This window comes from Cibotium barometz, chromosome 52 (assembly GCF_041138505.1).
Source record: "Cibotium barometz isolate CiBa-2024 chromosome 52, ASM4113850v1, whole genome shotgun sequence".
Classification (NCBI taxonomy): domain Eukaryota; kingdom Viridiplantae; phylum Streptophyta; class Polypodiopsida; order Cyatheales; family Cibotiaceae; genus Cibotium; species Cibotium barometz.
In genome coordinates, this window is record NC_141097.1 from 19,695,756 (window position 1) to 19,723,737 (window position 27,982).

The 27,982-nt window shown below is 44.3% G+C and overlaps 1 protein-coding gene across 1 annotated transcript in view; it reads left to right on the forward strand.

The window, feature by feature from the left end:
* Positions 1-2,621: 2,621 nt before the first annotated feature.
* The window catches only part of LOC147608919 (dynein regulatory complex subunit 3-like), a 168,569-nt gene continuing 143,208 nt past the window's right edge, over positions 2,622-27,982 (forward strand). Inside the window, exons 1-2 of the mRNA XM_086788617.1 lie at positions 2,622-2,946; positions 20,879-20,966. Coding sequence (XP_086644743.1) covers positions 2,902-2,946; positions 20,879-20,966 — 133 coding nt within the window. The 5' untranslated portion in view covers positions 2,622-2,901. The remainder of the gene's footprint in view (positions 2,947-20,878; positions 20,967-27,982) is intronic.

Genomic DNA, 27,982 nt, shown 5'->3' on the forward strand with positions numbered 1-27,982 from the left:
TATGCTTTCTTCAAGCCTCTATCCCTTTTCTTGAGGTTTAGATTTAACCTCTTTAGTTTGTGTAGCCTTTGCTTTCTTGGGTTTAGGAGGCTATGAATCTTTTTTGGGTTCTAGTTTCGAGATATTCTCTCATACCCCTTATGTAGAGTGTTCTTTTGCATGCTTTTTTGGCTTTCAGCGCTTGCACCACCTTAGCTTGTAATCGTGTGAGCACATCATGGACAAGTGTCCATGGTTCCATTTTGCACACTTAAGATATTGAGAGTTGGGTATGTGAGGTAGCTTGCAATCTCTTCTTCGGAAATCTATGAACACATGTGATCGATTGCACACATGGGTTATGTGACATCAAAAGCTACAAGTACATTCTATGTTGGGCAATCTGCAACCTTGTGTGGTCCATGATAAGAAGCACTACATGTTTGTCTAACTATTTCCTTAGCAGTTTCAACCCATGGTTTTGTTTCTATTGTCAAGGAGACTAGATCTGGGGCTACTTCGTTTAGAGGTAATTGCTGTGCACTTTTGTTGTATGTGAATACATACATTGCAAGATGTCATGGACACCTTGCAATGACTGCAATGTAGAAATATTGGCTTAGGGTACTCCAATACGGATTACCCGTAATATGCACAACACGTTATTGAGAAAGGGATTGTAAAGATTTCTGACAATTTAGCTCACCTCCTTTCTTGTAGTGACTTTCTAAGTTTTCAAATAAGGCTTTATAGAATTATACAATTGGCATCTTAGAGATTAATGTCTCTTTGCTCCTTGCCAGTGCATCACCTACCATTGGGGTACAACAAACTACGTGAATAATCTAGTGTGGGATTGATGGTTTGTTGTGGAGTATACGGGAGAACATCACGATCTAGGGCCTCTCAACTCGTTGCCAATCCTCATCAAGTAAATTTGGTCCTCAGAAGGCTACCCCATACATCAAGGCTGGTGTGATGAGGGTGTGAAAAAGCCAACCCTTTGACCTGGGCTTGTGGAAATGTACCTGGAAGCACTACCGCTCAAGTAAGCTCAAGGCTGCATATCCTCGTGTCACTCGTGGAAATGTGCCTGGAAGCAGTGTCGCTCACAAGTAAGCTCATAGGAGCTGCATATCCCTATGTCACTCTGCATCGTGGAAATGTGCCTGGAAGCAGTGTCGCTCACAAGTAAGCTCATAGGAGCTGCATATCCCTATGTCACTCTGCATCAGCTTCTGAGAAGCATGGTGAAGCGTGGGCCAATAAAAGTGACACCAAGGTAAACATAGGATGAGACAATCTCCACAAGATCCCCTCTGTATGTGAAGCTCAATTTGGATGTGAAGGGGTGTGAGGTATTAAGAGGTCCCATTGAGTAGGCTTGTAAGGCATCCAATTGTCTCTGAAGCCTCTCAGCTGAATCTAAAAGGAGGATGATGTCATATGCATAAAGTAGTAGGGGGATTAATATACTTGCTAGTGTGGGACCAGCTCTACCTAATCCGTCCATGAACATCAAGATCTCATTAATATAGAGGCCAAAAAGAGTGGGTGATAGAGGGCAGCCCCATTTCACCCCAGTAGGGTTGGAAATCTCCTACTATGTACCTCATGGGGCTCTCACTCATCCGATCAAACAGTCTCATAGAGGGCGATGATGCTCCATATTAAATGGGACTCCTATCTCCGAGAGAGAGAGAGAGAGAGAGAGAGAGAGAGAGAGATGCTTACTATTGAAGACTCATAGAGAGAGAATTTTCTATTATGCATCGAGGTAAAGAGTAGACAAGTTAGTTTAGAATAGACTTGTGAGTTTATGTGTGTGTGTGTGTGTGAGAGAGAGAGAGAGAGAGAGAGAGCCTACGTTTACTACTTGAGATTAAGAGAGAGAGAGAAAGAGAAATATAATTTTCTATTGTGCATCAAGATTAAGAGTAGACAAGTTTGTTTAGATCAAACTTGTGTGTGTGTGTGTGTGAGAGAGAGAGAGAGAGAGAGAGAGAGAGAGAGAGAGAGAGAGAGAGAGAGAGAGAAGAAGAAGAAGAAGAAGAAGCTCTTTTAACGTCGTAGGAACAATCCCAAGAGACCAAATATGATCTATCCGACGGGAGCGCAAGATGTGTTGAGAGAGAGAGAGAGAGAGAGAGAGAGAGAGAGAGAGGACCTTTCCCTTGCCTAGGCTTGAGACCAGACCCTCTTGTCCCCTCCACATCCATGAGCCTAGAGAAAGAGAGATAGAGAATATTGCATCTCTCTTCAGAGAATAGTGTCCACGTAATCGAGAGAGAGAGAGAGAGAGAGAGAGAGAGAGAGAGAGAGAGAGAGTTATAGTAAACGTCTTCAAAAGAACCAGTGGGTCTATGAGACCAAAAGTGATACAATAGTGTCCATGTAATCGAGAGAGAGAGAGAGAGAGAGAGAGAGAGAGAGATGCATGATGCCCACAACCATCAACATACTGGAATGACATGAGAATTTTCCAAACATAGAGATTTCTTGCGATAAATGATAGCTTTGATGAAACGACATAAAGACAAAGGAGAAAAAAAAGAGGGAATATAAATTCATTCAAATTATTATAGCCCCCACAAAAATATTTCGAAAAGAGTTGCGGTTATTTACCCCACATCATACAGATAATCACGAATCACCACCAGCAATCTATAGCGATCTAATCAGCGATTTCTCCTCTCTCTCTCTCTCTCTCTCTCTCTCTCTCGACTATAGCAGCGATGTTTCTCTCTCGCTCTCTCGCTGTGCAGTCAGAATCACACTGTAATTCTTAGCTAAACCTGAGCATCAAAGCAAAAGGCTCAGCATGGAAGCAATTTAGCAAGCGTCGTTTACAAAGTTGTGTAACGATGGATTCAAACGACACAATTCTGGCAACAAAAACTTGACCTGTTTTGCTGCACAGAAATGGTGACTGCTGTAACCAATGAGCTGCTCCGATCATGCATCCAGGTTCGACTCATTGACATGTGTGCATCGTGTATGTATTCTATGGTTTAAAAAAACAAGGCACGTGTGATGCATGCATGCATGCATCTGAGCCAGACACCTGCATTTCTGTGCCACATGCTGGTTCCTTGGCTGAATCTTTTGTACGGCCTCTGATAATTGGTCGATTTTCTTTCTCTGGCATGGGGTTTGAGCAACAAATTTCAGCTGTACTGGCCCCACTAATGATTAGTAATAGTGCATCATGACACACACTCCATGTATTCGTCACAGTTGCAAACATACGCGTATGATTGCTCAACCAGGGAGAATCTCAATTATGTGGTCTTTTGGACGAGATGCAGGTAGTCCTGTGGGTAGGTCATCGACATCATGGTTGCTTCTTGTGGTATGCCTCCATAGGTTATATTTGGGCTAATTTAATGATGAATTTAGTTTAAGGCCTAAGAGTGGCCCTAGATTCAGACACTTAAGGATGGAATCAGTTGTTATAAAGTGACCACAAATCAAGGACACATTTAGATATAGTCTATATACGCGAGGGTCCACATGGGTGGATGTCCAGGAACACAAACTTCTATTAGATCTTGTGCGTGGATTACCGAGCTCTAAACAAGCTCACCATCAAGAATTGGTTTCTGATTCCGCACATAGATGACATCTTGGATAAACTTGATGGTTCGGCTTATTTTAGCCGCATCGATTTGAAGAGTGGTTATCACCAGATTTGTGTGGTATCCTAGGATGTCTATAAGACCGCATTCAGGACAGCTTTTGGATTGTATGAGTTTTTGGTGATGCCTTTTGGCCTTACCAATGCCCCGGCAACCTTTAACCGCAGGATCTTTTGAGCCCATCGTAAATTCAGAGGTGTATTCTTTGATGACATCTTGGTTTTCTCCAAGAATGAGCAAGAGCATAGGATTCACTTGGCCACAGTGTTTGAAGAGTTGCAAAAGCATAAACTCTTCATAAATGCCAAGAGGAGTGAGTTTTTTCTCTCAAAGATACACTATTTGGGACACATTGTATCCAAGGAGGGTGTGAGAATGGATCATGCTACGGTCGAAACCATTCAGAATTGGCCAGTGTTACATAATGTGCATGAAGTCCGTAGCTTTCTTGGATTATGCTCATATTACAGGAGGTTCATAAGGCATTTTGCCAAGATTATCTGGCCATTACATGAGCTTACAAAGAAGAAAGTCACTTTCAAATGGACCCAGGATGAGTAGGATGCCTTCTTCCAACTCAAGGATGCTATCATATGTGGGCTATGAGAGCCGTAGATTGCATGATGCAGAGATCCATATGGACATTTAAGAGAAAGAGCTCTTGGCTGTAATTCATGCCTTGAAAATATGGAAGCATTATCTTCTTGGGGCTAAATTTATAGTCAAAACCGATCACCAAAGTTTGAGGTACTTTCTATCTCAAACAAAGCTCTCGATGTCACGTGCACCCTGTACTGGGGTACACAGTGACACACTGGCATGATCATCAGTGCAAATACAGAAGTAGAACTTTTTTAAGGATTATTTGTCGTATGGCGTGACCCGAGCATGAGCCCTTAGTCCAGGGACAATCAAGCACAAGGTATGTAGGTGAGTCTCTGAGACTTAGAGGTCAGTCAGGGTTAGTCCTCTTAACCCACTTGGAGAATGTATCAGTTAGTGCATATAGAAGTCAGCCCTAGCATTAGGTCAAGCATTAGCAGGCATGTAGAAGTCTTTAGGTGTGTCCATGGCTTATTTGGCTTGTCCAAGGGCTAAGCCTAGCCTTGGACAACCTTAGTGACTAGCCGACCAGCATGGGGGTTGATCTATACCCAGTCAGCCAGCATTTGCTGTAGGCCGATAGCATGTTGGATATAGTACCCAATCGGCCAGGTCATAAATAGGTCGGACAACATGATAATAAGCATTTTCCCATGCACAGCTGTTTATAGCATTTAATGCTATTTAGTTGGTATTTTTTGTCCATGCTGAAGTGGTCGACAGCCTTGTGCTGGCCGACCAGCACCAAAGGGACATAGTCATTCAGATAATTCAACATAAAGTGCAGAAGCTAGACAAGATCGAGTCGACTCCATGCTATAATATAAGGGAGCTCCTCTTCACATTCAACAAGCATATGTGTAGTCCTACAACTATCTGGACTTGCATCAGTGGCCAGAAGAGTCTTTAGTAGAGCCTCGGACTAGGTGGATACTCAGCTGACGTACAATCTTCCTCGTCCTTGCGTTGGGCATTCATATCACTTGTACTCAGCATTATATAACATTCTCCAAAGAATAATATAAGCAAATATTCCTACTTGCAGAGGGGGGTCTTCTTCATTCTCATTCTCTTCTCTCTCTCTACTCTCTAAAGTTGATGCTAAAGATTCTCACCACATAAAGGTATAAAGAAGGCCCTATTGTGCGTTATCACGATCAACCTCAGTGCATGTAACATTGGTATCAGAGCATCAGGTTGGTAACCCAACTTGGCTACCTAAAGAAGTGAGAGCATCCGGTGGATGGTTAAACTGCGGTCCGAAAAAGAAACCCAAGCCTCCACCATATCGGGAGAGACATCACATCAAGAAGAAAGCTAGCAAGAAGGGATGGAGACACAAAGCTTCCAAACAGAAAAAACGCTTCCGCCAAGCACAAAAGAGCTCCTGAGAATAATGATGGAGCAAATAAATTCTTTGAAGACGCAGCTTGCCGCTGAAAAAGAGAAGGCCAAAGAAGGCATTTCAGTCTGGCACAAGTCCTTCTACATATGGAGGAACAAAGAAGAAAAGATGAAGACTGACGTGAAGAACAAAGAAGAAAAGATGAAGAAGCAAAAAGAAAAGCAGAAGAAGAAAGAGAACTGAGACGTGTGAAGGACAAAGGCATAGGGAAGCCACACGCAAATATGAGGAAGACCAATGCCGAAGAGAGAAAGCCGACCGAGAGTTCTAGCAAAGACTCGACTAGGAGGCTTTGCAAATCCAACATTAGCAAATGATGGCACATATTCTGGCGACTCTCCCTCAACAGGCTCCAAATTCATCGTCCTCCATCGCCCCTACCACCACCATCATACGAACCTCTCCAAATTTTAGTAAGTATGATGGTAAGTGTGATCATGCTGCGGTTACTCAATTTATTCATCAATTTGAAGCACATTTTCCTTTAGCTAAAATCACAAATCTACAAGACAAAGTCCATGTAGCAGCTCCCCAACTCACTGGGGAAGCCATTACTTGGTGGCAGCATCGGTGACAACGTCACACAGACCCCATCACATACCAATTCCGTTTTCATTGGAACACCCTCGTGGTTGACCTCAAAGCTTGTTTTCTTCTACCAGGGTCTAGAGTACATGACCAATCTTGAGGATGAGTTTTACAAACTCACTTAGGGGGGTTTCCCTGTTTTGACCTATTCCAACATGGTCATTACCATGGCCCAGCAGTTGGGCATATCGGAAGAAGATAATAAGCTCAAGCAGTTTATCCGAGGTTTAGACACTACCATTAGGTATTGAGTGAGGGATTTTGAGCCTCAGACTTATGCATGGGCATGAACAGAGGTAAGCCCAAGCAGGTACAATATTCCCCTAAACCCCAACAGTAGTCATCTACCCAAGGTAAGGGGGCTCAAAACAGCAAAGACCAAAAGGACCAAAAGAAAAATTCTTCGGGTCAATCGGGCAGTAAGAAAGATTCTACGCCCAAGAAGACTCTTGAGGAAAAAGCTAAGGAGGGCATCACTGGAGGTTATTTCCAGCCAGATGAACAGACACGGTACAGGACCGAGAACCGTTGTTTCTTCTGTCACATTGTGTTACACGGGAAGAAAGATTGCACTAAGTTCCAGGCTGAAAAGTTTGCTAAGGCATCCACTTCCACAATAGCAATTGTAGCATCATCATCCACACCTCCGCCATCAGTCTCAACCTGCACCTGTAATAAAGTATTCCAGAACTTTTCTACATACTGTGACATAGTTTCCTTTTCCAATTGATGCAAAGTGTCCCATTGGTGCCTAACTTTGGACTTGAATTGTGAGGGTAAAAAGTGCTTTTTAACCAGCCGTTGAAATCTTTTCCAAGAATCTGGCTTGTCACGACCTTGCTTAATTACACTCCACCATAAAGCTGCACTGTCTACCAAATGATTGACTGCAGATTTAATCTTATCATTCTCTGAAAATTTTTCTCCAGAAAAATAGTCATCTAGTTGACTAAGCCAAGCTAAAATGACCCTAGCATCCTTCTTTCCATCATAATTTTGAAATGTGAAAGCTTTCCAACTAATCTTGGATTCTTTTTGTGACCTTTGTGCTTGCAATGTAGCATTTACAGCCCTTTGAATAGTGTCATCTTCGTCATCAAAAGATAGCGAAGAGTCACGCTTGCGTCTACGACTCGTGAGCTGTCTTTCCAATTCAATACGCTTCTCTCTTTCTTCTACAATTTGATGTTGTAAAGAAAGGAGTTGCTCTTGAATTGATGGTGGCGAGATAGGCAAATCTGCCATAGTGCTTGTGCAAATGATGTAGATAAATAAAATTTTACTTTATTTGATGTAAATAAATAAAGCAAAAATAAGTACTTATCTTGTTTTTCTCCCGCAATTTGATCTTGGTTGAAGCTGAACAAAGACGTTGTTCAATGGCTGAATTGAATTCTCGTCGCCTCAAATAAATCCCGAACGATTCCGCGTGATTCAGGAGTCTTGGGCTAGTCGAATTGTTGATGAAATAATTTTTTTGCACTTTGAAACCTGCTGAAACAGTCCTGTAAACATTGCCCAATCTCCGTAATATTTTTTGAAAATTTTTAGAATTTTTCAGAAGCGATTTCGGAATTTTCTGGCCTTTTCTAGGCAATTTTCAAGCTTTTTAAAACCTGTAAATCACTTTTCTGCACCCAGAAATTTTCAGAATTGGAAACCTTTGAATTTCTCTTCAAATTTGAAAATAGGAAAAAGTAAAGGTTCAAAAAGAAGTGATGTGACTTGCATGGGGATTGGGAAAAGTAAGAGTAGATTAGGATTAGGAGTTGATTAAGCTTATAGAGTGATTAGGCTTTTTTTTTAATCTCCTCTCCACGCCGTTTTGCGCCGGCAGGCTGCTGCCGTGCGCCTCCTTGGATTTTCTTTTTGGGCTTTTACATGCTTAATCTGCTCCATCCATTATAGATTTGTTCATCCTTGAAGCTTTCTGATTTCTGAGAGATACCCGTGAGGTTTTTGGCTATGAGGATTTCATCCATACGGTCAGATTTTGATTTCACTGAGTATTTGGAAAAACCACTTTTTGATAGAGAGGGATGGTTTTGCAGGGTGGTGAGTGGGTTTGAGAGTAGATCTAGTTTTGAATCTTTGACCTTTGGGTAAAGACCTGCAAAACACCCTTCTGTCCACTGGATAAATTCCTGCACTTTCTTGATTTTTGAGAAGTTGAAGCCCTTTCCTACCTTCTCCACAAATCTCCTAGCCCAAGCTCTGATACCACTGCAACCGGAATCTTATTCTAGGAATTGATTGTGGATGAGTAGAGAATTAATTCAATCATAAAAACCATTGCTTGTAAGCTTCAACTAAATCAAATCAAGTGAAATTTAAACACTTAACAAAATTAAAAATACTTAGCTCATAGACCATATTGGGTGCAATCTTCCCCCCTCTTGTGCGTGGCCTCTCCTCACACAAGAGTATTTCTTTATTAGCTTTCTTTTTCACCAAAATTAGGCCATAGCCCCCAAAATATACAAGATGTGCTTTTTAGAGAGCACGGCACTCTTCTTTAACAAAAATAGAGTGTCAAATATAGGGACTAGGGTAAAGCCATAGGGGCTTTAATAAATTCCACATAAATAAATGTATCTTTCCTAAAGTTCAAAATGGAAAAATCATTTGATAAGGTTATAAGCTACTATGCTTGCCAAAAATGAAATGTGATGAACCAAGACATTTCTTCCAAAGTAAACTCTTCAATTCCCATAGTCTTCATCACCTGAAAATAGAAGCCCAATTAATTATTAAATTAATCCCACAAATATTAAACAGGCACAAATCATCACCAACTCATGACTACCAGGCGTAAGTACCCCAGGAATCACCCTGCCATACAAACCTAACTGAAATAATCATAGGTGGCCTCAAACATACGTCATATACCGCACGTATTAATATTTATAGTGGTATCACCCACGATATTAACCTAGCCGGCATGACGCAAAAGTAATCTAGGCGTCCCCAAATTACTCAAGAGGGGATAAATAATATTTTTCTAGAGGACTTAAAATATATTCTCATGACATATTCAACTTGCGGCTATAATAAGCCACTCTGCCTACCATCTTGTTGTAAAACAGCTCCAATGGCAAGGTTACTGGCATCGGTAATCACCTCGAAAGGATCATCCCATGATGCCAACTTCAAAACTGGAGACTTAGGGGCAACTTTCTTCATTGCCTGGGATGCCTCTAGAGCCTTGCCTGTGACGGACACTTTCTAACGACGAGTCTTCACGCCCTTGAGCAAGTCAGTAAGAGGTGCTGTAAGGCCAAAAAACTTGTCCATGTGGGTGCTGTAGGCCTGACAAAGACCCACAAATGAGCGGATTTCTTGGGCTGTAGTGGGAACATCCCAACTGAGAATGGCGTGTACCTTTTCGAGGTCGAGGCTAATACCTGAAGAACTGATGATGTATCCTAGGTAATGGATTTCCTGTACTCCAAACTCACTCTTCTTGGGATTGATAAACAACTCATTGGCTTGCAAGAGTTGCAAAACCTGTGCCACATCTCGCTCATGCTGCTCTACAGTCCCTGAGAAGATAAGAATATCATCTAAGAAGATGAAGACACATTTGCCAATGAGATCCCAAAAAATCCGAAACATCATTTTGTTAAACATCGCTGGCGCATTTGTGAGACCAAAGGGCATCACCACAAATTCGTAGTGGCCATGCTCGGTCCTAAAGGCCGTTTTTGGAATGTCGGCGTCGAAGATCCGAACCTGATGGTAGCCACTCTTAAGATCCGAACCTGATGGTAGCCACTCTTAAGATCTATCTTAGAAAAAATCTTTGCACCATTGAGTCATTCTAGGATGTACTCTATTCTGGGCATGGAGAACCTATTCTTCATTTTTAGCTTATTGAGCGCCCTGTAATCCACACATAAGCGTGCGGACTTATCTTTCTTCTGGACAAACAGAATGGGAGCAGAAAAAGGTGAGGAAGATGGTCGAATAGATCCGGACCGGAGGAGTTGGGCTAACTGTTGCTCCAACTCGTTGTCTTGCCCTCAACCTCACCCTCTTGCTTATCATCAAATACCATTGGTGGCACTGAATTCAAAGAGGGTAAAAGGTGAACGGCATTTGAGGCTGATGGTGGAGGTGTGGATGATGATGCTACGGTTGCTACTGTGGAAGTGGATGCCTTAGCAGACTTTTCAGCTTGGAACTTAGTGCAATCTTTCTCTGGTGTCCCGCAGTGTGACAGAAGAAACAACGGTTCTCTGTCCTTTACCGTGTTTGTTCATCGGGCTGGAGATAACCTCCAGTACTGCCCTCCTTAGCTTTTTCTTGACGAGTCTTCTTGGATGTAGAATCTTTCTTATTGCCCGATGGACCTGAAGAATTTTTCTTTTGGTCCTTTTGGTTGTTGCTGTTTTGAGCCCCCTTACCTTGGGTAGATGACTGTTATTGGGGCTTTGGGGTAGACTAAGGGAGGGTCAGTGCCCGTGCATAAGTCTGAGGCTCAAAATTCCTCACTGGGTACCTAATGGTTGTGTCTAAACCTTGTATCTTCTTCCAATATGCCCAACTGTTGGGCCATTGTAATAATAAGGTCAAAACAGGGGAACCACCCTGAGTGAGTTTGTAAAACTCATCCTCAAGATTGGTCATGTACTGTGGGGGAAGAAAACGGGCTTTGAGGTCAGCCACGAAGGTGTAATGAAAACGGAATTGGCTTGTGATGGGGTTTGTGTGAAGTTGTGACCAATGCTGCCACCAAGTGACGGCTTCCCCAGTGAGTTGGGGTGCTGCCACATGGACTTTGTCTTGTGGATATGTGATTGTAGCTAATGGAAAATGTACTTCAAATTGATGAATAAATTGAGTAACTGCAGAATGATCACACTTACCATCATACTTAGTAAAATTTGGAGAGGTGCGTATGACGGTGGTGGTCGGGGTGGTGGAGGACGAGGAACTCGGAGCCTGCTGAGGTAGAGGCACTAGAATTTGTGCCATCGTTTGCTGATTCTGGATTTGCACAGCCTCCGAGTTGAGTCTTTGCTGGAACTTTCGGTCGGCTTTCTCTCTGCGGCGTTGGTCTTCCTCATATTTGCATGTGGCTTCCCTATCTCTCTATTCCTCTGCACGTCTCAGTTCTTTTTCTTCATCTGCCTTTGTTTTTTTGCTTTGTTGTCTTTTCGTCTTTGTTCTTCAATATGTAGGACCTGTGCCAGATCTGAGATGCCTTCTTTGGGCTTCTCTTTTTGGCGGCAAGCTGCATCTTCAGAGAATTTATTTGCTCCATCATTGTTCTCAGGAGCTCTTCTGTGCTGTGCGGAAGCGTTTTTACTGTTTGGAAGCTTTGTGCCTCCACTCCTTCCTACTGGCTTTCTTCTTGATGTGATGTCTCTCCCGACATGGTGGAGGCCTGGGTTTCGGACCGCAGTTTAACCATCCACCGGATGCTCTTACTTCTTTAGGTAGTGGAGTTGGGTTACCAACCTGATGCTCTGGTACCAATGCTACATGCACTGAGGTTGATCGTGATAACGCACAACAGGGCCTTCTTTATACGGTCCATAGTAGTTAGGGGGTTGTTTGAAACAGGTTTCCTAAAAGTTTCAAACGTGTTTCAAACGGGTTTTGTAAAATCAGCCCAAAGTTTCCTACCTACAGGTTTTTTCATGTACAAATTTCAAATATATTGTATAAAGTATGTAAATATAACACTAAATGCATAGAATACATGTAAACATCAATTTTGAAGCCTACAGTCTTTGAATCACAAATAACTAAATGCATAGAATACAGATTTGGGGCATTAAAAAATGTCAAAAAATTTGCTTGAAAAAAACGCGTTTCCTACACAGAAACGTTTTCACGTTTCCTTCGCTGTAGGAAACACATTTCCTAACTACTATGTTTATACCTTTATGTGGTGAGAATCTTTAGCATCAACTTTAGAGAGTAGAGAGAGAAGAGAACGAGAATGTAGAATGTAGAATACGAGACAGTATTGGGTCCCAATACCCACTAAAGCGCCCCCCCCACCCCACCCCCTGCAAGCAAGAGTATTTGTTTATATTATTATTTGGAGAAATGCCGTACTATGCTTAGTACAAACGATATGAGTGCCCAACGCAAGGACGAGGAGGCCCAGACGTCGGCTGAGTATCCAGCTATCCCTAGGCTCTGCTCAAGACTCTCCTTGGCCACTGATGCAAATCCAAATGACTGTAGGATTGCACCTATGCTGGCTGAGATAGAAGAGTATCTTCCTTGTTGCTTGGAGATGAGCAGGACTGCTAAACTATTGTTGTTTTTTTTTTCTTTCAGAAAGAGACTTCTATTAAGTATGAGAAAAACATACAACAATCACAGCTATAAGCCGGAAGAGAATAGAATCACCCCAATATGTAAGGTGATTTCAACCACTGAGGAGCATCATGATGCCATGTAAGACCTGTGGTACTAGAGGAAAAGAAGATGCCATGGTCCCATTCCGCATAAATATCACACGCTTCGCCTGCGCAGAACGAGAGGACCCCTGAATGCGAGCCCAAGTAGTCATAAGAGTGTGGATGATATCACCCCATATAGTACTAATGCACTGAGACCCAAAAATCTGGACACCCTCAATAGCCTCCGTGCATCTAGCTCTCCAGATCTGCCATGCTGTAATACTGGCAATAATCTCCCAATTGGTGTCAATCCTCTGTCTAGGGGGTGTATAATCAGAGTGAGGAACATCCTGCAATAAACCATGCTGGGCAATACCTCTACGAATGAAAAAAACAGAATCTGTATCACTGCCCTCATAAAAAAGTTGCGGACCGGACTGGGAGAGCCAAGCAACTGCCCTCCAAGTCACATGCATGGCTCGGCCACTCAATTTGCCCTAAGTTGGGCTACAGGACCCCAAATTTGCTGTGCAATGCTGCACCCCCATAGACAATGTTGTACGTACTTTGAATCTGCCGCACATCTAGGACAGGAAGGTGCTACACCGAAAACTGATCTCCACTGATTGGTGGGGAGACCACCATGTAAGAATAACCAAAAGAAATGAGAGATCTGGCTCCTTCTGTATGAGTGCCAAAGTCTATGCCAATATCTGCGCTGTATCACTGCAGAAATATCATAGCTCTCCCAATGAGGCCTGAGAATAGGGATCCTATGCATCTGTCGAGTGAGGAGAAGCCTGGCATTCCGAACAGTGAAACTGAAAGAAGGAAGGCTTTTCAAAGGATCGAAGGCATCAATCCACTCCCACTCTCTTGGATCCCACTGAAGATATCTGATAGGACTGCCACCATATAGCCACAAACACCAAGAGCCATGAGTCACTATCTGAGGAGAGGGTCAATGAACCAGTGCTTCCCCGAGCGACCAACAATCCTCACTGGACTAAGCCTAGTGTTTGGTATGATCTCCTCCATACTACATCTCCTCAATCTCCCACCAGGCATGATAGATTACATGAGGAAATCTGTATCCTCCTGGCCTGGCAGAGCAATGACCTGCAGAGGTATGTCTATCCTCGAAAAAACTCCCAGCCAACTCGGACGATAGTCTCTGTGAAAGGTCCCAGAAAGCCACTCATGCAGAATAGCTGCATCAATCTGATCAATACGAATGCGAGAGCCCCTAAGATGCTGAGTGGATGCAACTCTCCGATCCTCCGGAAGACTCTTAAAGGTCTTCCAAGCAAGAACTGTGTGCGCGCATCTCTCCCATCCTGACCATTGCATATAACGAGATGCACCAAGTGGCCGACCAGCCTCTTCCCTAATGAACTCGTTCCACATAATAGGTTGTTGGTCAGCCTTGTCCAAAGACCTAGGAAGCCTTTGTCGTAAAAAATATCTCATGCTTCTCCATGCTCTGACAATGGCTACAATAAGAGGGGAAGATGGTGCCCTAATATCAGCCCCTGTGAACAAAAAACGTGTGTTGGGCATCCAGTCTCTCCCGACCCTGGGTGTACATTATGGTTAGGCAAGGAGTTGCTCGGTAGTGTTGTCTTCAGGATTTGCCACTTTCACACTTTGTCCCTTCGGCACAGAGGTTAGGCAGTTCTTGGGAGATTATTTCTAGCATCTCAGCCTGGAATATCTGGAAGGCTAGATGCACTGAGGCCATTGAGGGTACTCTCGTTCTTGTTTCTCAGTGTCTTTGCAGGATTTGGAGTGATATTATTCACACCATTATGGCTACCTGGGCCATAATCTAGGGATCTTCGAGGGCTGTGGAGAGGAAGTGCGGCCAGTTTATGAGAGAGTGGGACATTGGTATCTTTTTCACATCCTCTCATTCGGGACCCTATTGGCAGCACAGGGTTCTTGATTGGTTGAGATCTCCACCTTGCTTGGTGTGAAATCTCCATTTTGCAAAATTTTTCATACTTAATAGAAGTCTCCTTTCTGGAAGAAAGAAAAAAACCATTCTTTACCTATAATAATGTCTACCTTATCTAGACTTATCAACAAAAAATCTAGTCTATCCAAATAACTCTGGATAGATATAGGTAGCTTGGTCACACATTTGCTCCCAGATTTGTCAGTGCCCCACTGTTGCCGCCAGGTTCACACGGTAGACATGAACACTTGGTCGAGTCTCCACTCCCAATTTCTGCACCGATTTGGCATTAATAAAATGGTGGGTGCTACTAGGATCAAATAGGATGTGTACAATTTTCCCCAACAGTGGTCCATACATATGTATGAGCTCGTTGGGCCCGAAAATTGCCATACTAATGTTACAATCCATGCAAGAACTATGATCAAGAACTATGGTATGAACGGAAGTAACGTTCGGGCTACCGATAATCTCGGTCAAGTGATGGCATAAAATGCTATTTTGAGCCGTTGTGAGCATTATTAACAGGCCGACAGCATGAAGAGAAAACCGACCAGCATGCAGGTGTTCATATATAAGGCGTCTTCAGTCCCTGGCATAAATCATCTCATTCTTTTGCAGTTTAGAAGTGAAACAAAGCAGCCAACATGTGTACATACATCTTTTCAGCATAGCACTTCATGTGCTTCAGTCCAAGGTTGTGACACACCTATGAGTATGCAGGGTAGAGCTGAACATCAGATAGCAGTTCAGCAGTGAAACAAAGCAGCCAACATGTGTGTTTGAGTCTCTTGACTTGTACATACATCTTTTCAGCATAGCGCTTCCGTGTGCTTCAGTCGAAGGCTGTGACACACCTACGAGTATGCAGGGGGTAGAGCTAGATCATCAGCAGCGTTGTTGCATGGCATGTATGGCGGGCCCGATGCAACAAGGCCTTTGAGTGCATTCTCACGTCCCCTCACCCAACTGAGTTCATCCACTCTATTTGGATTGATATCATTCATACTCTCCGCGGCCAGTGGGGGAAGCTCCAGGGAGGATCGGATTGCATGCGTAGGTGGCGAGAGCTTTTTTTGCGCACATGGCACTAGGGTCCCTTAGTCTCCCTCCGAGAGCGACCAGCCATGGAGGGAACCACCTTCCCCAGTTATTCTTTTCACCTCTTTTGAGGGCTCTAAGCATGTACATTTAGCCTGTGGCTGCTTGTTGTAACTAATGGAAAGATCTTTTTTTGGGAAAAAAAAAGAGCCATGGATTGTCCCTCTGTGCCATATCACTTCAGTTGTAAGTTTCAATCAAGTAATTATCAAGATCTCAAGGTTTTAGACTACCATACTTATCTTATGCAAGAAGCATATAATTTGGTAGTATTATATACTTATTGTTTAGGGTTTAATGAAAAGTTAACCAACAACATAAAGTGAAAAGCTAACAATAAGTTAATACTTGAATTGCAAAAAACAAATGACTTATCAATTTCACACTAATTATTGTTTATGAGTGCCGGGCATTGAGGGTGGACAATCCTTTCTTTTTGGGTTTGTGAATAACTCACAGCCATGAAAATTCACTCAATGTCCATGCATAGAAATTATTTCACACATTCTCACATGACACCACAATCAGTCACAATGCTAGACTAGTTGGGCTTATCTTTTCCATCTGACAAAGCCTTGTATTCAACTGTCCATTCATAGTGCAATTGTTCCCCACGGGAGACCAACCACAATCGGAAAACAAATGCACAAACTTAGATCACTTAACCTTGATAATTAATGAACAACATAAGCATCCACAAATCTGAAAATGACAATACACAACTTAACACCACCACTGGGGCCGGGAAGGGCCGACCCCCCCCCTCAATACAAAATGTATTTCTTGGAGTATTTGATGATTACAAGTTCCATGGGCCTGAGAGCCAGATTCTCCAAAACATGGAATGAATACAAATACCAAAACAATGTATGTGTCGGTGAAGAATTCCGTTGATAAAGACCAATCTCGAGCAATCCTCATCTTTTCTGGGCTGAACACTTGCACGAAAGTGGTGTTCCGGGACCGTGCACGAACAAGCACTCCCGTACTAACGCCTGGCAAAGGGCTCAACCACGGTGACAGGACAGTCGGTTCTCCTAGAGAGCTCCCAGCTTCAATCCTGGTCTCTTGTCCCGTCTTCTAGCATCTTGACTCTTGCATCCTCAAGAGTTCCATTGGTAGGGAAGAAAGAGTAAAATAACACTTTTGCAAGAAAAGCTCTGCGAAACCAGGATAAAGAGATTTTGCTTGCTCAGAATTCTTGCTAGACAAAAGTAGATAAACCTGTTTTTTTTACAGTATGAGTTATTGCCAATCCACGTGGAGCTGTATGGTTCAGCCTACAGGCTGGTTCAGGAACTTCAGGTCACTGGGTGAGAGAAGAGAGAGATTCGAAGGCTTTCACTTCAGTCCACCGGGTGAGAGAAGATAGAATCGGCCGCTTCGGTCCACCGGTGAGGGAAGATAGAGATTTGAAGCTTTCGCTGGGTTTGCCGGAAGAAAAAGAGAGAGAGTCGGGTACCGGAAGAGAGAGAAAGAAAGAAAGAAAGAAAGATATATTAACGTCTACGAGAGGCCAAAGTCGGCCTATGAGACAAAAAATAATACAACTGTGTTCTTCCGGTCATCAGAAGAAAAGAAAGAAAAGAAAAAGCGTGCATGTGTCTGGATACAACTGTGAATCATCATGGATCGGTGGAGCCCATATACAAACAATATAAGGGGGGGTGGGGATGTGGATGGAGTGCTAAGGCAAGATGCATCTCTATATGCTGAAGGGGTAGTACAAGCATGCTATGCAGATCTATGGCTAACTCCATCCAGTGCCATAAGAGGGATATAAGAGAGAGAGTTGGGTATAGAGATTTGAAGGCTTTCACTGGGTTTGCCGGAAGAAAAAGAGAGAGAGTTGGGTACCGGAAGAGAGAGATTCGAAGACTTTCGCTTCAGTCTACTGGAAGAGAGAGAGAGTTGGGTACCTTCGCTTTACTTTGACGGAAGAGAGAGAGAGAGAGTTGGCGAAGGTCGTTTCCATCTTACGCCTTCCTCTAACATGGCCCTCGTCGAGCATAGTTATGTGTGTCTAATCTTCATGGCAAGTTTTTTATTTACACGACTTTCTTCAAATGAACTTTGGGCACCCACACCTTTTCTTACCCATTGCCAATGGTTAAATGAATGTGAACTCATACCCTTATAAATATAAGGGTTAGCATAAGTTAAAAATATAACCTTAGAAAATGGGTTATGCTGAATACTTACCACCTGTTCACATGCGACACCAACGCGTGAGCAGAGAGGCATATCCACGGTACACTGGGGGGTGTCCCCGTCCAATGCATTGGCACGGCATAGCAGGAAGTCACACAAAAACAAGTCACGCGAAAACATATCCAGCATACAAGGATGGATGCACATGCACATGTAATGGACGGAATCTCTTTTTCATGAAACTTGTACAACACATTTTGGTTGGGCATGAATTTGGCGCGACAGAATGTGAAAACCCTCGTCTTCCTATGGAGTGACAGTCTCATAGGCAAGATGCGGTACAAACATGGGTCCTTCCATGGAGTGACAGTCCCATGGACAAGACACTGTCCTGGCCATACACGGGTGGCGCGATACAGGTTCCTGTCCGTATGACATGATCCTGGTCACACACTGGTGGCACGAGACTGGCTCTTGTCCATGTGATACAAAGTTACTGGCCCTTTCACATGAGACACCGGTCTGGCCTCATGTGAACATGGCACAAATCTGGCCGCTCTATGGAGTGACAGTCCCACAGAAGTGGCACCAGAAATGGAGATGGACCAAATGGGCGACCAAATGGTGACATCCCCCCCCGGCTTCTAAAGAGTTGACCTCAACTGAAAAGCCTCAAGATGCACATACAAAAGTTGCGGGTAATCAACAAAGCAGTCCTCATCTACCCACTTTGCATCAATGGATAAATAATTCTTAAACTTCACAAGGTATCTCCTTGAAAGCTTTCCAACTGGTAGCCTTCTCTCCTTGTGAAACACAATCTGCTCTGGCTGGAGGATCTCCTCAAGCTCATCAATCTCTGGCGGATCTTCTGTGATAGGCTCCTCAGGATCTGGCCCCACATACTTCAGCAAAAGACTCACATGAAAGGCATTGTGAATCTTCCAATGATTGGATAAAGCAAGCCTGTAAGCCACTTCATTGATCTTCTCAGTCACCTTGAAGGGTTCATAATATTGAGTAGAAAGCTTAGGGTATGATTCCTCTCGTCTTGGCCTCTTCCGAAGCCTAGCTTTCTCAAATTTCAGCAATACCCAATCACCTTCATTGACTTGCATGTGCCTTCTATGCTTGTCGGCAGCCCTCTTATGCTTGTCTTGAGACCTTGCAATGGCTGTCTGCACCCGAGTAAAGGCTACATCCAAATCACACACATACTCATCAGCTGCAAAAATCTCATCCTTTGTGCGAAGGATGGGTGGCAAGAGAACTCTGCCATAAATAATCTCAAACGGGGCCTTTTCCGTGGAGGCATGCACCGTGTTACTGTAGGCAAACTCTACAAGTGGAAGATACTTCTCCCATGCACTCTTTTGATCTGCCACATAATACTTTAACAAATCCAATACAACTGAATTTGCAGCCTCACTTTGACCATCCGTTTGCAGGTGATAGGCTGATGAGAAGTCACGCTTAGTGCGCAAGTTTTCAAATAGAGCCCTCCAAAAGAGGCTCGTAGTGCTGGGATCTCTATTCCCAACAATGGACTTTGGGATACCATGATGGTTAAATAATTAGCAAGAAAAAGCTTCACCATATGATTGGCTTTAATGGTTTTCTTGACTGGCAAGAAGAAGGCTTGCTTGCTAGACCTGTCCACAATAGTCCAAATAGCATCATTTCCTTGCGGGGATCTGGGGAAGTCTATAATGAAGTCTATAGTAATGCTTTCCCATGGTTGCGAGGGAATAGGCAAAGGCTGAAGCAAACCTGGAGGCTTTTGCCTCTCAAATTTCACCTTTCGGTAATACATGCGCGTACGTAAGCCTCAATGTCTTTACGCATGCTTGGCCAGAAGAAATATCTCTATGACCAACATAAGGTGGAGCGTGACATTCCTCCATAACCTTTGGACACATATCCTTCACCACACATAAGTAGTTTGAAAGAGTGCATAGAGCAGAAGCAAATAAGCACTAGAGTGTGCTGAGTAGAGAGTGCAAGAGAGAGAGAGAGATATGGAGCAACTATGCTGAATATATTGAAGTGATACAGTCCCAAGCAAGAGACAGAAGTAGTCTCATAAGTGAGGGAGCAAAAGGTAGACTAGGCAAGATACAAAACTGAGAGGTTATAGGTGGGGAGAGCTGGCTGATTGGATATGCTGAAGCTGGTCGACTGGGCATACTGAAGCTGGCCGACTGGGAAAATGCATCCAGGTTGGGAAAATTCCCAGAAAAATATATAAAATAAGGGGTGGCCAGCCCACAATCAAGGGCCATGCAAAAGGGACCAAAAGGACACCAAACATGGGTGGCACGAGAGTGTCTCCCCTCCATATAACACAAAGTAACCGGCCCTTTCACATGAGACACCGGCTTGGCCTCATTTGAACATGGCACAAATATGGCTGCTCTATGGAGTGACAGTCCCATAGAAGCGGCACCAGAAATGGAGATGGACCAAATGTGCGGCCAAATGGTGACACATAGGCTGGTTGCCTATTTGTAGGTCGTTTGGTTGGCTCTGAGTCCCAGAATGGGCTTCCTTACTTATTGGGGCTTGTTCTAAAAGGGGGATGGTGCAAACAAAATCAAAATATTTAATAGTGTGCCTACTAGTGACAGTAGCTGGACTGTTGAGCATAGATCAATGTTGTTTTAAACCCAGGTGGGGGTGCTCCCAAGGGAAGCTATGGTAGGGTGGTGAGCTTGCCAGTTCTTTTTAGGAAGGTCATTGTTACTAACTTTTGTACTGGATTTGAAGGTCATAGATGGTTGAGAGATCATATCATAGCACTCTAGGTTGTTTAAATCTTTATGCACATGTTTTAACTTGCATATAAAGAAGCTTGTAGGCAAGTTCATTTCTTTGCCCATTCCAGTCTGCATAGGAGATCACCTCTCTCAAACAGAGTTATGTAATGCTAGCATTCATAAGTGTGCTAAGTTAATTGCTGATTACCTGGCTCTTCACCTGTGGAAGCTGCCTTCACTTATACAAACAGTAAATGAGGTCACTCTCTACACAGGTTATAGATAAATGACAATTTTTTTTAAAACATTGCTTGTATTATTGTTTGGTGAAAATGCAGCTTGATGTGGGATCCATCGAAAGACTTGATGAGCGGAAAAGGGTCATGCCCTTAAAGAGTGTAACTCACCTGGTGTTTTCCTTCAAAGGTAAGTAAAATAACTCTTTAAAAACTCCATAACTTTTTTCCCCGTTTTTTAGATGTCTCTCCACACATCTAAAATGACATAGCTGGGTCTTCTTATATCAATTAGGTGCACATAGCTTAAGCTACTGCGTTGAATTTACGTCATGGATGTATCCAATGTAAGTGTCTAAGGAGATAATGTCAACTTATTTTGCATTTATTCAGATCAGAGATAGAGATCAGCCTATTAGTTTAAAAATGTGATCCCTTGCGGCTGGGCAAACCATCCATTTCTCTCAAGACGAGATTGCAACCCTCTTCGCCGAAATCGAGAAAGACTCCAAGATGATGATCATCGGAAAAATCTTTGGCTCTCACCCCTCATGTATCAAGGCCCATGACTGGGTGGTGGTGGCATTGCCTTCCGACTTTGCTCTCCATTTTAAAGATGTAATGGTACTGGGGACAAGATTCTTCCAAGTAGACTTTGACAGAGAGGAGGCAGCCTCGGAAGTGCTCAAGGGCAGTCCTTTCCCTTTGGACCCAAGGAAGATTTTCTTCCTACCTTACACCAGCTACTTCGACCTTGTCGAAGAAGACTGGAACCGTCACCCTATTGCTCTCATATTCCCAGGTCTTCCTAATGCTTATTGGCCGTTGTTGGAGGCCATTGGGGCAGCCTCTGGGCTGGTCCTATAGGTGCCCACCATCCCAGCTTTTCCCACTTCTACTGCCCAGGGAGTCACTACCTCGGCTGATGCTGTTCCTAGGGTTATGGTGTTGGCTTGTGACAGTGACCCCTTTGAGGATTTTGTGTTGCTTCTAGGATCTAATGCTCCCTTGAAGCAACATATGGAGACATTAGGGAGACCTGACTAGTGCCGGGTTTGTCACCTGATGGGTGACTTTGCACGAGATCGCCCTACGGCTAGGGGTCATAGGAGGTGGCTCAAACGCACTCCCCAAGTGACAGCCTGATGCTCCGCCTCTGCTAGCCTTTCGCCAAGAGTGGCGGGTCATCTCTCGTGGCCACCCTCCAGGTGGGAATGCTGGGGCACAAAATGAGGCCCTTCCCAAAGACAATGTACATAGTGGTGATGTATTGGGTGAGAGTGATGAGTTTGCAGAGTCATCCTCGCAGAAGGATATTGCATCAGGGTAGAATGACTATGTTGAGTCCTCCGTACTTGGGATGGACAATATGCAGGATGCACTTGGAATGGATGCACAGGACAGGCTGCCATCTTATGAGGCCTTGCAGGATGTGCAGCAGGATATATGCCATGATGTCCTGCAGGGCACCCATGCATTGTGTAGGTATGCAGAGACTCTGCAGAGTGAACATGCTGACATTGGACTTTGCACTAAGGATTACCCCCTTCCACAAAATTATGAGAAGCGGATCTAGACTCCAGCCAAGCGGTTGCTAAGGTGCGGAATCAAAACCTCCTCTTTACCATGAGGATTATCTCATGGAATGTGCAGGGTCTAGGGAGGTTTCCCATGAGCATCCTGAGTCCCCTTGGATCACAGATCTCTTGTCCACTGCTAGAGCTGAGTTACGGGTGACCATGGATAGGCAGGCTGAGTTTGCATTTCATGCTAATCAAGCATTTTGGGCATAGATGGGTGGCAAATGCAACAAATTGTTTTTTTCAGCACATGGACCTATGCACAATAGGGGTAGTTTGAGATGCTTGGAGGATTCTCAAGGAGAATTTCATACTGATCCAAATAAGGTGAGGAGTATTGCCTCAGATTTTTATCAGACCTTGCTCTCTGCAGAGGTCCACTCTTTGGGTAGAGATGTTGCACAACAAAAAGTCTAGGAGTGCATGCCCAGGCTTATTACATATGATATGTGCGCCTCTTTGGATGCCCTCTTTTTGAAGGATGAGGTGAGACATGTTTTGCACATCCTCTTGAAAGGCAAATGCTCAAAGGATGATGGTCTTTCTCCATCCTTCTTTTTGCAGTTTTGGGATTACATTGGTGATGATGTTACTACTGCTCTGTAGGAGATGTGGTGTACTGGTATGATGCCCCCTTTTCTCACGGAGAGTCTTATCCACCTTGTCCTGAAAGGTGGGGACAAGACCAATATTAGACAGTGGAGGCCCATAACTCTGCTTACAAAATCTTAGTGAAGGCAGTGAGTATGAGGCTTCAGCACATTACACCCAGGTCCGTTTCACGAGCTTGACCTTGTTTACTCTGACCACATCTACCCCCAACTCGAAGATGTGGATCCTACTGTCCCCCTATCCGCCCTCACATCACAGCTCACCACGATACTTCACACATCTGCCACCACTTCATTCATCTGCACGTGGCGGTCTATCCCCAATCCACCTTGTGGTTCCATGCCCCAAAATTGTCTGCATGATGACGAATATCAAGCCACATGCTCCTGCTAAAGCACGAGGTACAGATTGGGCAAATCATGAAGCGCCAAGCGCAACAAATTTCTTAGCGCCTCACCCAATGCAAGAAACGAGAGTTTTACGCTTGAAAAGAGGATGAGTTATCCAGACTCTTCTTAGGGCCAAACTGCAAAGAGGCCTGGAGGAAACTCTGAGAACACTGCCCCCCCCTACTCTTAGGGCCAAACTGCAAAGAGGCTTGGAGGAAACTCCGAGAACATCGCCCCACCACATGTATCACCGGCCCGGACACATGGCAATCCTATGCGCACTCCCTCTATGAAATCCCCCATTGGCCACCTCTACCCCCACCACTAGATCCCCGCCCCACGACCTCCACCTTCTTCACAAAGGGCATGGTCCTCTAGGCCATCCGTAGACTACGTAATGGGCGAGCCCAAGATCACGAGGGAGTCACTACTGAGCACATCTCACATGCCGATGATACCTTGCCACCCCAACAGGGCCCTACTAGCCTACATGTTCAATAGAGCCCTTTGGGAAGGATTTTCACCCTCTTGGTCTGCTAACACCACCCCCCTAGAGATCCACTTAATTCTAATAATTACAGAATGATCATTGTTGGCCACACATTGGCCAAACTCTATGGATCGGTGCTAGAGGCGGAGCTAAGTTCATTTGCAGAAAGACAAGGATGCAGAGCCTCAGGACATGCAGGCTACTCTACCCTTGACCACATTCATTGAGGAGGGTAGAGCACGACATTAGAGGATTTATTGTTGCTTTGTGGATTTCCGCAAAGCTTTTGATACTGTTCCCCAAGCCCGCCTCCTACACCGTCTCTGACATGGTTTTTGGAGCATCATCGCCCTCTATGAGTCCGTCACCGGATGAGTGAGAGCTCCAGGAGGTCCATCGCAGGAGATTTCCGGCACTATTAGGGTGAAACAAGGCTGCCCTCTTCACCCACTCTTTTTGGCCTCTACATTTGATGAGATCTCGAGCTTGATTGATAGTCTAGGCGGGGCTGGTCGGCACGCATATTGATCCCCCTACTACTTTATGTAGATGACATCATCTTACCTTATAGAACTTATGCATTCAGAGGGACCTAACTCTTAACCTTGGTCAAACCAAGGTAATGGTCTTCAATACCTCCCGCCCCTTCACATCCAGATTGAGCTTCACATATAGAGGGGATCTTGTGGATATTGTCTCATCCTATGTCTACTGTGGTGTCACTTTCAGTGGCCCACTCTTCACCATGCTTCCTGTAGCACATGCCAGAGTGATGAGGGGCTATGCAGCCTTGAGATTACTTGAGCGGCAGTGCTTCTACGCACATTTCCAGGAGCCTAGGACGAAGGGTTGGCCTTTTGACACCCTCATCACACCAGCATTGATGTATGGAGGAGTAGCCTTCTGGGGGCTAGCACCAACGAACAAGCAATGGTAGACTATCTCTGAAGCTCTTGCACATCTTGAATTAGCTAGGCTAGCACTAGCAACCAATCTCCACTAGTTGGTGGCAAGGCAACCATGTAGAGAAAGCCAAATAAAAGAGGAAATCTTTGTTTCCTTGTACGGGTGCTACAATGTCCGCCAAAAAGCTCCCTGAATGTCAAGAGTGATCCCATAAGCCTCCAAATGCGGTCTAAAAGCAGGGACTTTGTGGATTTGTCCTAGAACCAAGTGTCTAGCGTTCTACACTGTGTAATTGAAGAAGGGCATTCTTATCATTGGGTTAAAAGCATTCCTCCACTCCCACTCATTGGGGTCCTAGTGCAGGTATCTGATAGGACACCCATCATATAACCAGAGGGTCCAAGAGTCTGTAATCATCCCTTGAGGGGGATCAATATAGATGTGCTTCCCTGCCCTGCCCACCACTCTCACCGGCCGGACCGCTAGATCCTCAATGATATTCTGCCCAAGACTTCTCTCCAAGAGCAATCTATTGTGAATGGAGTAAAAAACAAGTATATCGTCCTCACCTGAAGTGGTATCTCTGTCCAAGGCACATGACCTGAAGAAGTACCCGTGTCCTTGAAAAATACGCCAAACCATAAGTGATGAGACCCTTCCACGAAGTTCCCTGTGATCCAGTGGTGGTTAGGTATGGTTGCATTCATTTGCATAATCCTCGACTAGTGCCTCACAAGTGCTGGGTTCAAAGCATTCTCTCATCCTCCGTGAGACTCACGAGCCTCTTCCAATCCAACACTGAGCGGAGAAGAGTCGCCCAGGCAGCCCACTGGGTATGCATGGCTGCTCCAAGAGGTCTACCATATTCATCCAAGATCAAGTCATTCCATACAATGGGCTGCCTGCAAGTCTCCTCAACTGACTGCAGAGGAATATGAACCAAGAAGCTCCTCATGCAATCCCAGGCTCGCAAAAGAGATCTCTCCAAGGGCGAAGAAGGTGGTCGGTGCTCTGCATCCAAGAAGATAAAACGTGGGCTGTAAGTCCAATCACCTCCCCTAATCGGAGTGCACCTCATAATTTGCTACAGAAGAAAGTCCTTCCAACGCTTAGTGTGTAACTATTTGGCCCTCCGATCTCTTTTCACATGATGGAACTCATGCCCGGACACAAGGACAAGTTGATGGACACGTGGGAACAGGGTTCCTAAAGCTGGCACAGGAAAAAGCACTAGTCTTGGTCAAAAAGCAAGAAAAAGCAAAAAGTCAAACTATGTTGACCGAGAGCTGAGGGCACCATCGGAAAGAGGACATTGAATTGGATCAAAAAGCTAAAAGCCGCTGTTCCAAAAAGCAGCTCTAGGGCCAAAAAGCAAGGCCTTGAAGCTACAAAAGCACAAATCAAGAACTTTGGCTATTTTTTACTATTATTAAAATATTTAAAAGAGAAAAGCAAAAGCAAAAGCAAGGCATGGCAAAAAGCAGGGACCTCCCCCCATAAGAAGCTTGTACCCTCTTGACGAGATCATCACTTGTGGAGAGCCATCTTGGAAGATTCACCTTGTGAAGAGTAAAGAGCTTCATTGCCATCATCATCTTCCTCTCCAGCTCCTTGTGCCACCTTGCTTCGCCTCAGAGCCGCCACTGCTGCTTCAGAGCCACCGCCGTCGGCTGAAACGTGGCCTCCGCCGGTTGAGCCACCAGTGACGCCACCGCCCAGAGCTGCCTAGCACTGCTGCCCAGAAAATCCGCCGCTTGTCCTTGAGCCAACGTTTGTATATAGCATTGCTGTTGCCTTGAGCAGCAGCTTCTACTATTCGGGGCTATATAGCCACCACCTTGGTGTTAGCTCTATTTTTCGAGACTCTTTTTCTGGATTGGGGTGCTGTGGGATTTTGTGAGCAACAAGAATTTGATTCATACGTTGGTACTAGCCCGGTGTAAGACTCTTGTGGGTCTTCCTATTGGTCATAGTTGTCAGGTACGAAACAAAGGTATGAAACGAAGGTACGAAAAAACGGTACCAGTACGGGACTTTTAAATTTTGAAAAATAAGTTCGATTGAGGTACGGTCCACTTTAAAAACACTTGAAAAATAGATATCTGTACACTTTTGGCCCGGGAAAGTCTAGAGAAGTTGCCATAAACTAGATTCTAGAACCAAGTTAAAACATTAGTACAAAGAGACATGAATGGTGAACATATGTGTGCGGCATGCCGTAAATAAGAGCCATGGCCCATGGCCTGCAATAGTAAATACAATAAAGTGTGTAGTGACTAATCACAACACTAAGTACAAAAATGTCTAGACTAGACTCTAGTCCTGACTCCTCCTCAGAGGAATCACTAGGGGAAGAAATGTCCTCGCTAGAGTCACTCCAATCATTAGTGGCCAACCCAAAACTGCCGTCACTAGGGACATTGCCCTCGTCCATTTCCATGACCCGGAATTATCGGAAGGTTTCTTGCCTGTGGTGGTATATAAGGCAAAAGCCTCATGCTTTTCCTTTCCTGTGAAGTCCGGACCTAGAAAGAAAGAAAGAAACATATATTAAGCATCTACTAAAGACCCAATGGGCCTATGAGACCATTGGGTCTTTAGTAGAAAGAAAGAAAGAAAGAAAGTTATATTAACGTCTGCAGAAGACCCCAAGGGCCTATGAGACCAAAAGTAATACAATGGTACCATGGAACTACTGAGCCATGGAAAACTGAAAGAAAAATAAAATGAAAACATTTGAGAGTACATGTGATCAACAGATGATCCTGTGTAGAGTGAGATATGCTATGATCAGCTAATGGTGATACCCGCCTCGGCCTTAACTGATCTGATGGTGGAGAGAGATGGGGCCCAAACGACGAGAGAGAGAAAGAAAGAAAGATATATTAAGCGTCTACTAAAGACCCAATGGGCCTATGAGACCAAAGTGATACAATAATGTCCATGGCAAATCTCATCATGGAATGGAAAATAAAACAAAAAGAAAACATAAATATAGCTCTCTCACTAGGGTGAGAGAGAGAGAGAGAGATTAACGTCTACGGAAGACCCCAAGGGCCTATGAGACCAAAAGTAATACAATGGTACCATGGATATACTGAGCCATGGAAACAGATGATCCTGTGTAGAGTGAGATATGCTGTGATTAGCTAATATCGATCGCCGCCTCGGCTAGAACCGATTTGATGGTGGAGTGAATGTCAGGCCTCTGTGATGGGAGCGTGACATG